This window comes from Phoca vitulina, unplaced genomic scaffold (genome assembly GCF_004348235.1).
Source record: "Phoca vitulina isolate PV1807 unplaced genomic scaffold, GSC_HSeal_1.0 scaffold80, whole genome shotgun sequence".
In the NCBI taxonomy this organism is placed as follows: domain Eukaryota; kingdom Metazoa; phylum Chordata; class Mammalia; order Carnivora; family Phocidae; genus Phoca; species Phoca vitulina.
The window spans coordinates 5,800,469-5,814,087 of NW_022589783.1; the positions used below are offsets into that span (position 1 = coordinate 5,800,469).

General features: G+C 58.2%; 1 protein-coding gene across 2 annotated transcripts; it reads left to right on the forward strand.

Annotated features, from left to right (window-relative positions):
• On the forward strand, positions 1 to 6,941 carry CRYGN (crystallin gamma N). Of its 2 annotated transcripts, none has more exons than XM_032394423.1 (4): positions 1 to 82; positions 2,201 to 2,449; positions 3,920 to 4,065; positions 6,711 to 6,941. In XM_032394423.1, exons 2-4 carry the CDS (start codon positions 2,285 to 2,287, stop codon positions 6,844 to 6,846), a joined length of 447 nt encoding a protein of 148 aa, XP_032250314.1. In that variant the 5' UTR covers positions 1 to 82; positions 2,201 to 2,284; the 3' UTR covers positions 6,847 to 6,941. The 2 variants fall into 2 exon arrangements, with proteins under 2 accessions (XP_032250314.1, XP_032250313.1); XM_032394422.1 differs by lacking the exon at positions 1 to 82 and adding an exon at positions 416 to 585.
• Positions 6,942 to 13,619: the final 6,678 nt, after the last annotated feature.

Consider the following 13,619-nt stretch of genomic DNA (forward strand, 5'->3'; position numbering starts at 1 on the left):
CTTCTGTGCTCCCAGGAGCTGGGTTCCATCCTTGGTCCAGAGAAAAACCTCAGTCACAGCTTGAGCGCGCGCGGGTGACCAGGTGAGAAAGGGAGGGCGCGGGAGGTCCGGGAAGGCTCGGTGCCCAAGGAGGGAAGGGGGAGGGGCGGCCCTGCTGGAGAACCCCAAGGCAGAGGGGAGGCGGTGGGGCCCGGCGTGTGCGTGTGTGCGCGCACGTGTGTGCGTGTGCGTGCCCCTGACTCAGCAGGGACGGCGGGCGGCCGGGGGTCGGAGACGGAGGAGGCGGTGGGGCTGGCCGGGGGATCGCGGGGCCGCGGGGACCCCGCGGGCACCCGACTGAGCCCGGGCAGGGGGCGCGGCGCATGGCGGGGCTCGCGGCGCCTGGGGGGGCGGGCGGGGAGCGGTGTTGGGTCCCACGGACGGGGCGGGGCGGCCCCTCGCGGGCTTAGGGCGCCGGACCAGCACTAACGCGCCGGCCAGCAAATCTTTTGTCCCGGGCGGCGCTGAGCCAGCAGGGCTGCGGCCGGCTATATAGGGGCCGGCGGCGGGCGGGGCGCGCACACCATGGCGCAGCGCTCGGGAAAGGTGAGTGGGGCCCCTGCCGGCCCGGCCCGACGGTCACGGACGCCGCCGCCTTCCGCTGCTCCTCGTCCTCGGGAGGCAGGGGCCAAGCTGTGACTTGAGGCGCCCTGAGCATCCCAGAAACCTGAGCGAAACTGGCAGAATTTCCTACCCAAACTGGGCGGCCTGGCCCCGGCAGAGGGCCTCTCTGGTGTGGGAGGCGGGACGGTCCCCGTCTCCCACGGCCTCCAGCACCGGCTCTGGGGGCGGTTTGAGGGATCTTGGAATCCGGTGGGCGACCGGATCCCCCTGAATCTCTCTGCGCCACCGACCAGACCTGTCTTGTGCGGGAAGGTGGCACCCCCATTTTCTGCTCCCTCCCCTAGCTAATGTGGTGCGGCCTTTGGTCTCCAGGGGCTACGGTCAAGGGTAGCGGATGAGAACATTACTCAGTCTGCACAGGTTTGGTTATGCTTCAATAACAAACAATCCCAAGAGCCCATCATGCCCCTGCACACCTTCCCCAGGGCCCCAGAGGGCCCCAGAGAGCTGGGAAGTCACACCCTGGCTCTCATAGCTTCTGCCCAGGGGGCCCAGAAGGGTAGTCATTGGTGACAGGGCAAGTGATTACAGCAGTTACCAGTCCCTGGGCACCATTGTTTGTACTTTGCCAGGGCCCTTCTAGGAGCACAATTCTAGAAACCCAGAGAGTTATTGCGTGGTTGGAATTTCACGCTCCGTGGCAGAAAATGAACTTTGGGGCCCATAGTGTTGTGTAGGTTAGGGACAAGGAGAACCTGTCAGTGTTACATTGCCATAGGATGCTGTGAACTGACCGCTGAGTTGGCAGTGTTCCAGCTCTGACACATGCCTGTCACCCAAAGGGGTGGCCCAGTAAACAAAGGGATGAGTTACATTGAAAAAGCCCCCTTTTTAGCCATTAATCCCCACACCAGGCCCTGACTTGGCTCTGTTGCATTTAGCCTCTCCCGCTAAGGGGCCCAGTCCCAGGAACCTGACTTTCTGGTAATTCAGTGTTTGGTTATGATGGTGGGTTGGTGGGTGAAATGCTTTCTTCTAAAAACACTTCCTTGGATGTTATGATTTAACCATGAACAAAAACTGAGTTTTAAAAATGCAGTGAGAGGGTGCCTGGGTGGCTCAGTCGGTTAAGCGACCGCCTTCGGCTCAGGTCATGATCCCAGGGTTCTGAGATCGAGCCCCGCCTCAGGCTCCCTGCTCAGCCGGGAGCCTGCTTCTCCCTCTGCCCCTTCCCTTGCCCATGCTTTCTCTCTCTCTCTCAAATAAATAAAATCTTTTTAAAAAATGCAATGGGAGTTTGAAAAGAGCCTGTTTTCAAATGGGCCCAGGGACTAGGGGGAATCCCTGTCCCCAAATATCTTCTGAAATTAGTCTGCTCAACTGTGAGCCCCCCAGGGTGGGGAGGGCCAGGCCCTGGGTCTGACCTCAACCCACCATCCATGCGTTCTTTCACCCAGCTAATGGTGTTGAGCACGTACTGTGCACAGTGGGCCTGGGAATCAGGGTTCAATCAAGGGTGTTGGACACGAGGTGTCTGCTCCCAAAACTGAAAGGAGAGAAGCCCCTGACCCTGAGCCCTCTAACCTGGCCTTTCTAGATCATCCTCTTTGAGGGCAAGCACTTCACCGGGAGGAAGCTGGAGGTCTACGGGGACTGTGACAACTTCCAGGACCGAGGCTTTATGAACCGGGTGAACTCCATCCGTGTGGAGAGCGGCGCCTGGGTCTGCTTCGATCACCCCGACTTCCGGGGCCAGCAGTTTATCCTGGAGCATGGAGACTACCCCGACTTCCTCCGCTGGAATGGTCACAATGACCACATGGGCTCCTGCCGCCCCATAGGAATGGTGAGTGGGCCTCTGGCTGGGGGCTTCCTGCCAGAGGGACTGAGGGTCGGTGCTGCTCAGACATGGGACAAATAATCTGGGAGCATGGCCCTCCCAACTTTAAGAATTAGGCTAAAGCCAGGCTGATTTGGGCCCGGGGTATCCACCCATGCAGGTCATCTTAGAGTGCTTTTCAAGAGACTTTGATGCTCTGACCGTGGAATGACTGAAGGAGGAGGCCTAAGTCACTAGCCAGTCCTCAGGAATTTGGGGGCAGGTCTCCTGGAGCCACACAAGTGGCCCGATGTGTGTAGGGAGAGCATATGAGGGGTGTCGCCACCCGTGGTGAAGGACAGTTCATGTCTAGTTGCCCTTACGGGGAGGGGCTGGTTTGAGGACCGAGCATTCCTATTCCTTTGGATTCTCCCAAGTTACACGTGCAACTGAGCTGCTGGAAGGTCCACATGGTCAGGTGGGAAATGGCTGATTCCTGAACCAGATTCTCACCGGAGTCTCAGCCGTGTGTCTGCAGAAGGATCTTTCCCTGGACATGGGGGCCAGGCGGTGCTGATGAACATCTGAGGAACCCCAGGGAGGGAGCCTCGTGTGTGTGTGTGGGGGGGGCTCTCTCTTTTCTACACGAGTTACAAAACCAGCTGGGCTTTGGCATCTCAAATTGTAAGAATGCTTTCTTAGTATTTCCACCAGGCCGTAGACATTTGGAAAAAGGAATTAACATGGCTGGCTCTGGATCTTGCATAATGCTATTTCTATGAAAACTCTCCTAGGTATTTTTTGAATGCTGTTCTCCTAAGAGCTATCCTTAGGGCCAGCTGTGATGCAGACCCAGCCAGTTGGGAGCTGGCCCTCCTCTGTCTTCGGAAATGCAAGGAATCTTATAAGGGGCTATATACTGTCATCCCAGTGAGCCAGCAGGGATTTCAGCAAATGAGATCTGTTATTTGTTTTAGATTTTTGGCTTCCTGTTTTAATAAAAGGTTCTATTACAGTTTGTAAAATATTATCATATAAAGGCTTGCCCCTGGCCTGAGGCCCCAGGGTGGGGATGACGGGCAGAGGAATGCGTTGGGGTGGCTGGGACAGGGGTCCCCCAGTCCGGGCGCTAGAAGGGAGCCCCGTGGCCCAGGCCCTGGTCAGAGCATGGCCAAAGCCTCCCAGGTGGTCTGGCCCTCTCTAACCCTTGGATTCTTGAGTTGAAGAAACAGGAGAGTGAACTGGTTCAGGGGCTTGGAAGCTTTTTAAAGTGATAGAGCCCTTTTGTCCAACCAGATCTCAAGGTGCCAGAAAACGCAGGGTGCCGTGTTGATCCTTGTGCTGGGGTGGCGGGCCCTCACTGGCCCCCCAGCGCAGGAGCTCTTGGGTGCCCGGAGCCCTGGGCGACTCTGAGTTCCTGGCCGCACAGGCTTCTGTGTAGGGGAGGGAAACTCAGTGCCGTTTGCCATCTTTCCTCTGCTCCCATGGGGCCCACAGCACGGGGAGAACTTCCGCCTGGAAATCTTCGAGGGCTGCAACTTCACCGGCCAGTGCCTGGAGTTCCAGGAAGACTGCCCCTTCCTGCAGAGTCAGGGCTGGTCCAAGAACTGCGTCAACGCCATCAAGGTGTACGGGGACGGAGCGTGAGTACAGGCCGCAAGGCCGCGGACCACAGCCCAGCTGGGCCCTGCACAAGCCAAGTGTGGGGAGGCTGCAGGGTGGGTCAGACCCCAGCAGGGGGGGCAGCCTGGCCCCTGCCCTGGAGGCCCATTCCCTCCCTCAGCTGCCTTCTCTACCCCAGTGGAGCAAAGGGGGTGGCTTCCTCCATGGCTCAAGAAGGCCTTCGTGAGGACACGTGGGACCACAGTAGGAGCAGAGGTAGGGAGGTACTTGGCAAACTACTGGTTCTCTATGATTGGACTGATCTCATGGACTGTCCTCTGGTCTACTCGAGCCAGGGGAACCCTGCTCGGAGCCCTGCCCACCCTGCACACCCCTTACTTACCCAGCAAAATGGACCCTTGAATTGGACCTCTCCTGCCAAGCAGGCAGACCCCCAGCACGCAGGCCTCCCAGGGGGATTGACGTCATGGTGGCTCACTTCTGGTGGACAGGCTGTGGCCAGGGGGGTTTTGCCCAGGAATAGAGGGGCTTGTCTGCCCTCCTGCAAGAGAGTCGTCAGAACCCCGGGCTAGCCTGGCTTCTGTTGGCCTCTGCACACTTGGTTCTTTCCATCAGCCGTAGGCAGCCTGTGTACCCATCAGACTCAGCCACCATATCTTCATGGTGGCCATCTCCCATCTCCCATCCACCGAGCCAGTGGATAGCGTTACCTCCTTTTACAGAGGAGTTAGCTGAGGCTCAGAAAGTGACCTTGCCCTGCTTCTGAGTGGTGCAGCTGGGACAGCAGCCAGGCGTTTGGCTTCAAGTCAGTGTCCCTGGTCTAGAGCAGAGAGCCTCCCGAGACCTCAGCCCCATCCCGTCTGCAGAAGAGCCCCACTCGGGCTCCGGGAACATGGCTCCTGTCACAGCAGCTAAGGGATCCAGCTGCTGTCTGTGTGTCTGAGGTTTGGGATCAGGGAACACCTCAAGAGGTTCAAGACAGTGGTCACGGGAGAGACTGAATGAAGATAGTGGCTGAGCCAGAGGAAGAACTGGACCCCCCCACCTTTCCTCGGGGCCCCCGACCCAGCGTCCCAGGGCAACTCTGCTCCATTCCTGCTATCTCTGTCACTCTGGTTCTGTCAGGATTCATTTTGTCACATCTGCCTTTCTCTGCCTCTTGGAAACCCCGTTTGCCCTAAGTTGATGGTATCCAGGGATCTGAGGGATCAAATTCCAGAACAACAATCTGCCTGGAAAACTGCTGGCCAAATTGTGTCTCAGGAGGCCGAAGTCACGCCTTTGCATGGAAGGTGTCCTGAGACTCTCGCTGCCACCCCTACACCCACCCTGGGGGACCCCCGGGGCCTCTTGAGAAAAACGGTGGGAAGGTAGGAGCTAAGAGTTTCGACCACAGGGGCACAGAGTCTCCTGTAGGCCTCGATTTACCCAAGAGGAGATGGAGACTCAGCGGCTGCGTGTGGCCAACCCCACATTTGGACCCAGGGCTCTGCTCTCCTCCCCACGGAGCACTCACCCTTGGCCTCCTGTGACTTTAACTAGTTAAGAAAAAGAAAGAAAAAAGTAAGGAGAAGCTGCTCAAAGGTGATGGCCTGGATCACGTGGTCTGGTTGTGACCTCCTTCAGGGCCTTTCCTGGGGTCTGCTGGGGGCCTCCAGGCAGGTCTTCCTACCGCCTCCCACATGCTGGGAGTTGCTTTGCGCGGGTTCCCGAGTCAGCCCAGGATTGACCCGTCCCCACAGACCCGTGTCCCGGAGGGCATTTGGAGGGAAATGTGCCACATCACTCTCCTTACTTCCTGCCCCCCAAGGGCACAGTCCCTATGCTCCTGTGGATGGGCCATGCCCCCTCCTCCCTTCCTCCTCGTGCCCTGTCCTTGCCCAGAGTCACAGCCCGGGAGGAGAGGTTTACTGAGGAGGCCCAGCCCATGGGTGTGGGGAGGTTGGGGGCCGGGGAGGGGGCAGTTCAAGCACAGTGGAAGTCAGGGCGCAGGGAGGCTGGGGGTGTGGGAAGGTGGGGATAAACCAGGTCGGCCCTGAGCGACCCTGCAGCTCACAAGCTGGGCCTCTCTCAGCATTCCTGACCCCTGACCCTTGTGCAGACCCACCAGGTACCAGATGCGGAGTCAGGATGGAGAAGGGGGCCCACGGTGACAGGAGAGGGGAGCGCTGGGGAAGCTGCCCTAAGCAGGCGACTCAGTGGGCTGTGTGGCCTTGGGCTGGATGGGCTCATAATTTCAGAGTCTGTGTCTCAGCGGGGAGAAAGTTCCTTCGACAGCAGAGCGCTCTGGGGTGGGAGGGCCAGAACTGTTAGGGCCACAGTGGGGGTTCACTGCAAAGACAGAGTCAGAACACACCATGGCGTGGGCCCGGAGGGACCCCAGCAGCCAGATCCGGGCGCGTAGCCCCGCTTTGCTTCCCACGGTGAAAAAGCTGTTTTCTCTCCGTTCTGAGGGGAAAGGGAGCATCAGAAGTGAGGAGAGAGGCCGGCCTGAGAAAAGGCGGGTGGGACAAGTCAGGGGCAGCTGTGGGCCGTCTCCCCCCACACCTCCACCCCCCAGCTCAGGCTCCAGACCCCAGCTGGGCCAGGAGAGGGGCGGCCTGGTGGGAGGTCTTCTCTCCCTGCTCAGCCACCCCGGGCTCACCTGGCCTCCCTCTGACCCCAGGTGGGTCCTGTACGAGGAGCCCAACTACCGCGGCCGCATGTACCTGGTGGAGCGGGGTGACTTCCGCAACTGCTCCGACTGGGAGGCCCACAACGCGCGCATCCAGTCGCTCCGCAGAGTGGTCAACTACTACTAGCCCGCCAGGACCCGGGCATGCCTGGGGGGCGGGGGCAGCCCCTTCCGTCCCCCACCCTAGGGCTCAGACCCTAGGGAATAAAAATCAGAGAAATGGAGAGTTGAGCTGGCCTGAGTGATTTCTCTGCCCCTCCCTGACATGGGGCAGCCGGTGGAGCACCCCAGGCCCTGGGCAGGAGGCTGCCAGAACTTGGGGCAGGGAGCTGGGGGGACCGGGAAGGGCGGTAGGGGGCACTGTGAGCCACCCATGGGGGAACACGAGAGCTGGAAGGGATCTAAAGGTTACAGAGTCGAACCCTTTCCCTTCACTCTTGAAAAGCCCATGCCTAGAATGGGGAAGGGCAGCTTCTGGTCCCAGAGCAAGCTTCCGGTGGAGCCAGGATAGGGCCCAGGTGCTTCCTCTGGCCCGGAGCCCCGGACCAGTTAGGCAGTTAGGGCGAAGGGGGAAGAAGTGCCGGGGGTGGGGGAAGGCCCCGGGGGTCTGCCGCTGAGGCCGCCTCCACCGCTCCCCCCGGCTGTGCCTCTCCCTGACTCAGCAACTTGGGGCTGCCAGGCCATGTGGTCTGCTCTGCAGCCAAGAGCCTGACCCAGGGTTCATGAGTCTGGCTCTCCGGCTGATCTTGGCCTTGGGGTTTACCGGGAAGGCCCCCCTTAAAGGATGGGCTGGACCCGAGGGACACATTGCCCCTTATATCCTGTACTGGGGGCTTGGAAGATGCTCGAACACGTGGACTCGGAGGGAATGGAGGAGGAGACTTGGAAGGAGCCTTCGGGGGGCTGAAGGGAGTGTGGCACATCACTCCAGCCCCCAGCCTGCTCATGAGGCGGGGAAGACCCAGGGGCTGGGCTCCCTTCTCCCCCCTGGGTGAATCCATGGAACTTCTTTGTGGCCTGGGCCCTTTCCAGGACACCGGGTCCACCGTGTTGGGGGTGGGCTCAATGGAGGGGAGCACTGCCCCAGGGGCGGGGGGGGGGGGGGGGGGGGGCCCGTCCCGGGGGGGGGGGGGGGGGGGGGGGGGGGGGAAGAGCCTGTCCTGGAAGGTAGTGGGGTTTCTGGGAATAAGAGGGTCCTCGCTCGCGACACCTCCCCACCCACACTTCAGTGTCCAGCCTCCCCTCCCCCATGAAAGGATGAGAACCTGCTGGACACTAGAAGTGGCCCCCTGCCTGAAGGCCCTCCCCCCAACCAGAATCCTGAACCACGGAGCAGCCTGGACTGACCCTGGCTGTTCAGATGGAGATGGAGATGCTCCTTCCACGTAGGTCCTCTCCTGTGGGCTGGACCCCTCGTGGAGGTGGGGACCCCAAAGATGGCTGTCTATTCCCCACAGCACTGGGACCGAGGGCCCTGGCTGGAAGAGGGATTGGGGACTGCAGCAGCATGAATTGTCCCCAAGAGTTCTGACCATTGGCTCAAGCTGTGGTCCTGCTTTCCAAACCCCCACACTCTGTGATCCCGGGGTCCCCTGCCCCCCCCCAGTTTGCCTCTTGACTGGCCACGCAGGCTCCCACCCCCTCCTCACCACACATCTTGTGTGTTCTTTTCCCAGTAGGGGCAAGGATTCCCCACTGGGAAGGTTCCCTTCAGGCCGGCCACTCCCTCAGGACCCCTATGGGAAAGTACTTGAACCCTGGGATTAATACGTAAACTGGAATTGAGCTGTGGACAGGCTGGGGGTGGTAGGGGTGGAAGCTGGAGTTTAGGGAGGGAAACAGGGTCCGTGAAAGAAAGCCAGAAATCTCCAGGGTTGGATTCTGCTGAGGGTTCTGAGTGAGGAAGAGTGGGATGGTCGTCCCGGTGGACTGTGAGGGTGCAGTTGCCCTATTTCCTAGGTTCCACCCCTACGCCCCATGTCCTCCACTGAGACAGAAGTGGAAAAGGTGAGTCATCAGGAGCTCTCACAGTTCACCCTGGGCAACGCCTGCCAAGATCTGGGTGGCAAAGGCATAGGGGACCCACGAGTCTGCTGGGGGACCCCTCTAAGCAGAGGTTACACCACTGGGTGACCATCCACCTGCCCAGGATGGGGAGGGGGCTGCCATCCTGCCATTTGTATGTGGGGTCCGTGAGGGGTGCGCCCTGCACCGAATGCCCCAGTCCACTCCCTGCAGCCCAGAGAGTGGAACCCCAGAAGCCCCTGGCACTGTGGGACTGAGGGCTGCCAGGTGCAGACCCTCTCCATCCAGACCCTCCCTCCTGAGAAGGCTCAGATCATGAACTTGAAGAAACCACCACAAACCGACAGCAAACCACTTCCCATCTCTAAGCCTGGATTGAATCAACTTTTAAATACACCGTCACTGTGTCTGAGTTGGGAAGAGCCTCTGTAGGAAATCATACTCTTGTTTTTTCATTTCTCTGCCAGTTTGTTCCAGGAAGTGGGACTTTCTGTGTGAAGACAGCCACACTGGTCTCTGCTTGTGTGGGCCCTGCCCACGGCTAGGACCCTGTCCCTGCTCAGCTGGCCCCTCAACCCTCCACCCAGGTCTGGACTGGCCCCAGGCCTTTAGCGTCCAACACCCCTTTACCTGCTGATGGTGATGATGACCACTGAGCATTTATCGAGCTCTGTAAGGTTACTTATTACGTACACTAATCCCGAGATTATAATACTCCTATCATCACCCCTGCAAATGAGATAGTTTAAGCAACTTGCCTGAGGTCACACACAGGATTCAAACCCGGATCTGGCTGAGCTCTCTGCTCCCAACCAGCCTACTACACTGCTCCACACATTGGCGGGTTGAGGTGGATTTTACCATCGTTAAGGTAAGCGTCACTCCACCCGGTAGCAACCACACGCTCAAAGCACCATCCCCTGCACTCATCCACACTCCCTGTGACGGGGCGGGAAGGGAAGCAGGGATCCTTACCCTGGAGCAGGGCATGTGGGGAGAAGCAGGACCGGCCTTCTGCACCCACGCTGTGAACTGGGAGCAAAGCAGCATAGGCAGACTTGCTGCGTAACAAATACCACCGCTGGGGGCGTCTAACCCTGTGGAGGCTGGAAGTCCAAGGTCAAGGTGCCGCAGGGAGGGCTTCTCCGGAGGCCTCTCTCCTTGGCTTGAGGACAGCCGCTTCCCTGTGCGTCTGTGTATGGGGACGCCAGTCACTTTGGATTAGGGTCCACCTGAACTACCTCATTTTAACTTAATTGCACCTTTAAAGATGCTGTCTCTAAATAGTCACATCTGAGGTTCTGAGGGTTAGGACATAGGAATTTGGGGAGGCATACATTTCAGCCCCTAACACAAACCAAACAGCCTCAGGCCTCAGTGTCCTGCTCTGTGAAGTGAGTGCAAACCTATCTGTTGTTCCAACTGTATACAGTTGTAAAAACCGAGCAAGTAACCCGTGAGAAGGTGCCGTATGAATACGGGTCCTTGGTAGTAACCCATGTGCGCAAAGTCACCCAGTATGTTGGGACACAGGGAGAAGCAACTGTATCTTGTGGGAGCACTAAGAGCCAGTACTCCCTCCGATGTGACCTCAGACAGGCCACTGCTCCATGCCTCAGTTTCCCCTGCTGCACCCCCTCCTAGGGATTACGTGAGAACTGCTGATTGAGGAAGCCCTCCCACGGGTCAAGTTCTCCAGAAGCCTGGCGGGGGCGGGGGGTGTGTGTGTGCTGGAGCCAGGCCTAGCAGCCCCTCCAGGCCTTCCGGAGGTTTCTCTTGAACTTGTCCCCTCTCCCCAGTGCTGGGGAATATCGGCACCTCATTAACGGGTGATTTAATGCTTCACCGAAAGGCTTGTGCTCCTGGGTGACCTCCCCTCAGCCCAGCCCCCTGCTCCCTAATCTGTCAGTAAATCTGCTTTCTCTATGGAAGAGGGAAAACAAGATTCCCACCAAAGTGCTTGTGGGCAGGATTGTAATTTGTCTGAAGTCGGTCCAGGGGGTTGGTAGACCGGGGGCCGGGGTGCCTTCTGAGGAGAGTCACACATGCTTCACATACCTCTGTCCCCACGCTGCGGTTTGGGAGGCCGGGACTTCCTCAGAGCCAGCCCTCCGTCCGCAGCCCGCGGGGGACCCGCTGTTCCACAGGCCCAGTCAGACCCCAGGAAAAAAACCTTCCCTTTGAAGACGCAGATGTTCCCTGCCTGCAGGGGGCTGGCCCAGGGGTGTCCTGTTGGCGCATTCCTCCGCCCCCTGCATGTGACCCAGCTGTCCCCTGTGTCCTTAGGGACTCACCACAGTCTCGGCTGAGGGCCTCCTGTCTCTGCCGTTGCTCCACCAGGATGAGTCCCTTTAGACCCCGACATATCTTTGTTCCCCTCCAGAAACCATATGAGGTTTCCATTAAAACCTGCGGAATGAGAGACTTTTCAAAACGTCGCTCCGGAGTTCCCGTTTGGGCAGGTGGACACGCTCCGGGGAGGATGGTGGCGATGGGTGCACAGCGCGGAGACGTGCCCTGGGCCGCGGGGCTGAACGCGGAGACGTGGTGCGGGCGGGAAGGCTTAGGTTCTGTATGTGCGACCACAGAACACACACAGGCTAGCTCCTCATTGCTGGGGTGGTGGTTTGGATAGGAGAGACCCCCCCCGGATTCTAGAGGACCCTGGGGTGCTCCCTGCCCGCACCGCCCCTGACCTGAAGAATCTGTCCCCTCACTCTTGATCTCCTTTGGTTCCCCATCGAATGCGGAGGGAACGGAAAGTGCATGAGGCAACGTTCCTTCCACAGGGTGGCTCGGGATGCCGGGGTGAGACTGGGCTGCACCCCAACTTCCGGAGCCCCAGCCCCTGCTCAGCCGCACTGGGTCTGGGGGCAGCCTGGCGACACAGGAGCGAGTGACTTGCCTGCAGTCTGTGAACCCCGGACGTGTAAAACGAGTATTTTTGTAAATAGGCTCTTAGCTCCCCTGCTGCCTGTGGCTAAGCCCTCTTTGGAATCAGTGATTGAAAACATCCCGAAGAGTCCAGCTGACGCTGCTCCTTGGCATGGGCTCTGTGTGAGAGGGGGCCGGGGCGGGGGGGCCTCCCTGGAAACTGAGACCAGCCCCTTGCTCAGGGTGGGTGGGGGCTGGCAGTCAGAGCTGAGCACCCTGCTCCTGGCCCACGCATGCCCAGCAGCCCCCCGGACTGCCCGCTCTGGGTGGAGCGGAGGGCGGGGGCCCAGTAGGGTGAGCCATCAACCGGGAAGGAGGGTCCCTGTTCAACCGGAGTGGGTTTGGCCTTTGTGTAGGACTGCTCTCATTGGGGATCAGAGTTCACTGGGCAGGAAGACCAAACCACACCCTCTCTTCACCCGTCTTGCCGGGCCCCCAACATCCAGAGCAGGGAGCCCACCACTTGGGGCTGAGAAAGTCGTCTCCTGGGTCCCTTTCCCATAGAGGATTTGGGAGGCTGCACTGGGGGCCAGACCTGGGGAGCATGGGGGTCACAGCTGGGCCCAGTCCACCCTGGGCCCCGGGATTCCTGAACCACGTGGACAGAAAGGGCAGCAGGAACAGGCACCACCCAGGAAATGGGGCTACTGGCCAGAAATCCTTTCCTGAGGCTGGCCATCGTGAGCGGAGCCTCCAGAGAGAGCAGCCCCCCCCCACCCCCAGAGGGAGCACTCAAGTACCTCTTTATACATCAAGGAGACTGTGCATCAAAGCCAGGGGGTGTCCATCTTATTCAAAAAATAAGACAGAAAAAGTCTGTGAAGACATCTTTGGGATTTTGAAAAAGGTAGGAAAAAAAAAAGGTGAGGCCAGGATAAGGTTAGCATCCACCGTATGACATGGGGTACAAAGTCCTGATTCTTTGCTAGAGCAGGCCTCCTGACTGGGCCCAAGCAAGCAGGGAACAGCATCGGTGCCACGCAGAGTCCAAAAGATTAAAAGAAACCACTTTCCCAGAAGGAGCCAGCCATTGCTGGGACTCAGGCCAAGGAGAAATTTCTTCCGTGGGTCCTCAGGACCTGTGCTGCCATCCATAAGCAGCATCCTCAACATATCCCTCTCGCAACAAAGATAACAAGTTCCCTAGGACTTTTGCTAATAACACCCCACAGGGCTAAGCTGATGGCATCATGCCAAAGTAAACTTTCTGTGGGGGCGAATATTTTCGCATTACTTGTTTACATAGGGACATGTAGCTAATTCTCGGTGAATCTAATTGGGCTGTTAAAGCAGGACTTGGCCATCCTTCGTTATCAGTATATACTAATCACAGCAACACAACTAATATTTATTGAGCAATTACTATGCCCAAAACACTGTGCTAAACCATGTTTACATGTGATGAGCTGGGCATGTTATTCTCTCTCTTTTATAGTTGAAGAAATAGATTTAAAAGATCATCGTAACTTGCCAAAGTCACACCATTGTTGCAAAAGACGCAAAGTGCCCCCAACAGTCTGACTCCAGAGCCCGCACCTGACTCCTGCCTCTGGCCTTGCCGCACTGGCTTTCCCATCTTTCTGACTAAACCTGTATGGGGTCATTATATACAACTGAAACGGCTGTGTGCTGTTGAATATCAGTATTTTCTTTTAAAACAATGCTGGTCAGAGACCCACTAAATTAATTTCACAATCCCCAATGGGTCATATTTCTCTAGCCTGAAAAACAGTAGTCAACAAAGACTTAAGGAGATGTGACAGACATTGTAGACTAGCTAATCCAATCCCGGTCCGCTCCCCTGGCCTGTCTTCACCAACACATCTGGGAAACCGGCTACTCTTTTCCCTGCCTCCCTTTCATGGACATAGCTCTGGGACACAGCCATGGGAAAAAGCTCTGGGCAATGAGATAAAAGCCAAAGACCGTTAAAAGGACTTC

Excerpts from the sequence above, each read along its gene's own strand:
- CRYGN (XM_032394422.1), top strand. The coding sequence starts at position 565 with ATGGCGCAGCGCTCGGGAAAG. Across the intron at positions 586-2,200 it reads TGGCGCAGCGCTCGGGAAAG|ATCATCCTCTTTGAGGGCAA; the intron begins GTGAGTGGGGCC and ends TGGCCTTTCTAG. Across the intron at positions 4,066-6,710 it reads AAGGTGTACGGGGACGGAGC|GTGGGTCCTGTACGAGGAGC; the intron begins GTGAGTACAGGC and ends CTCTGACCCCAG.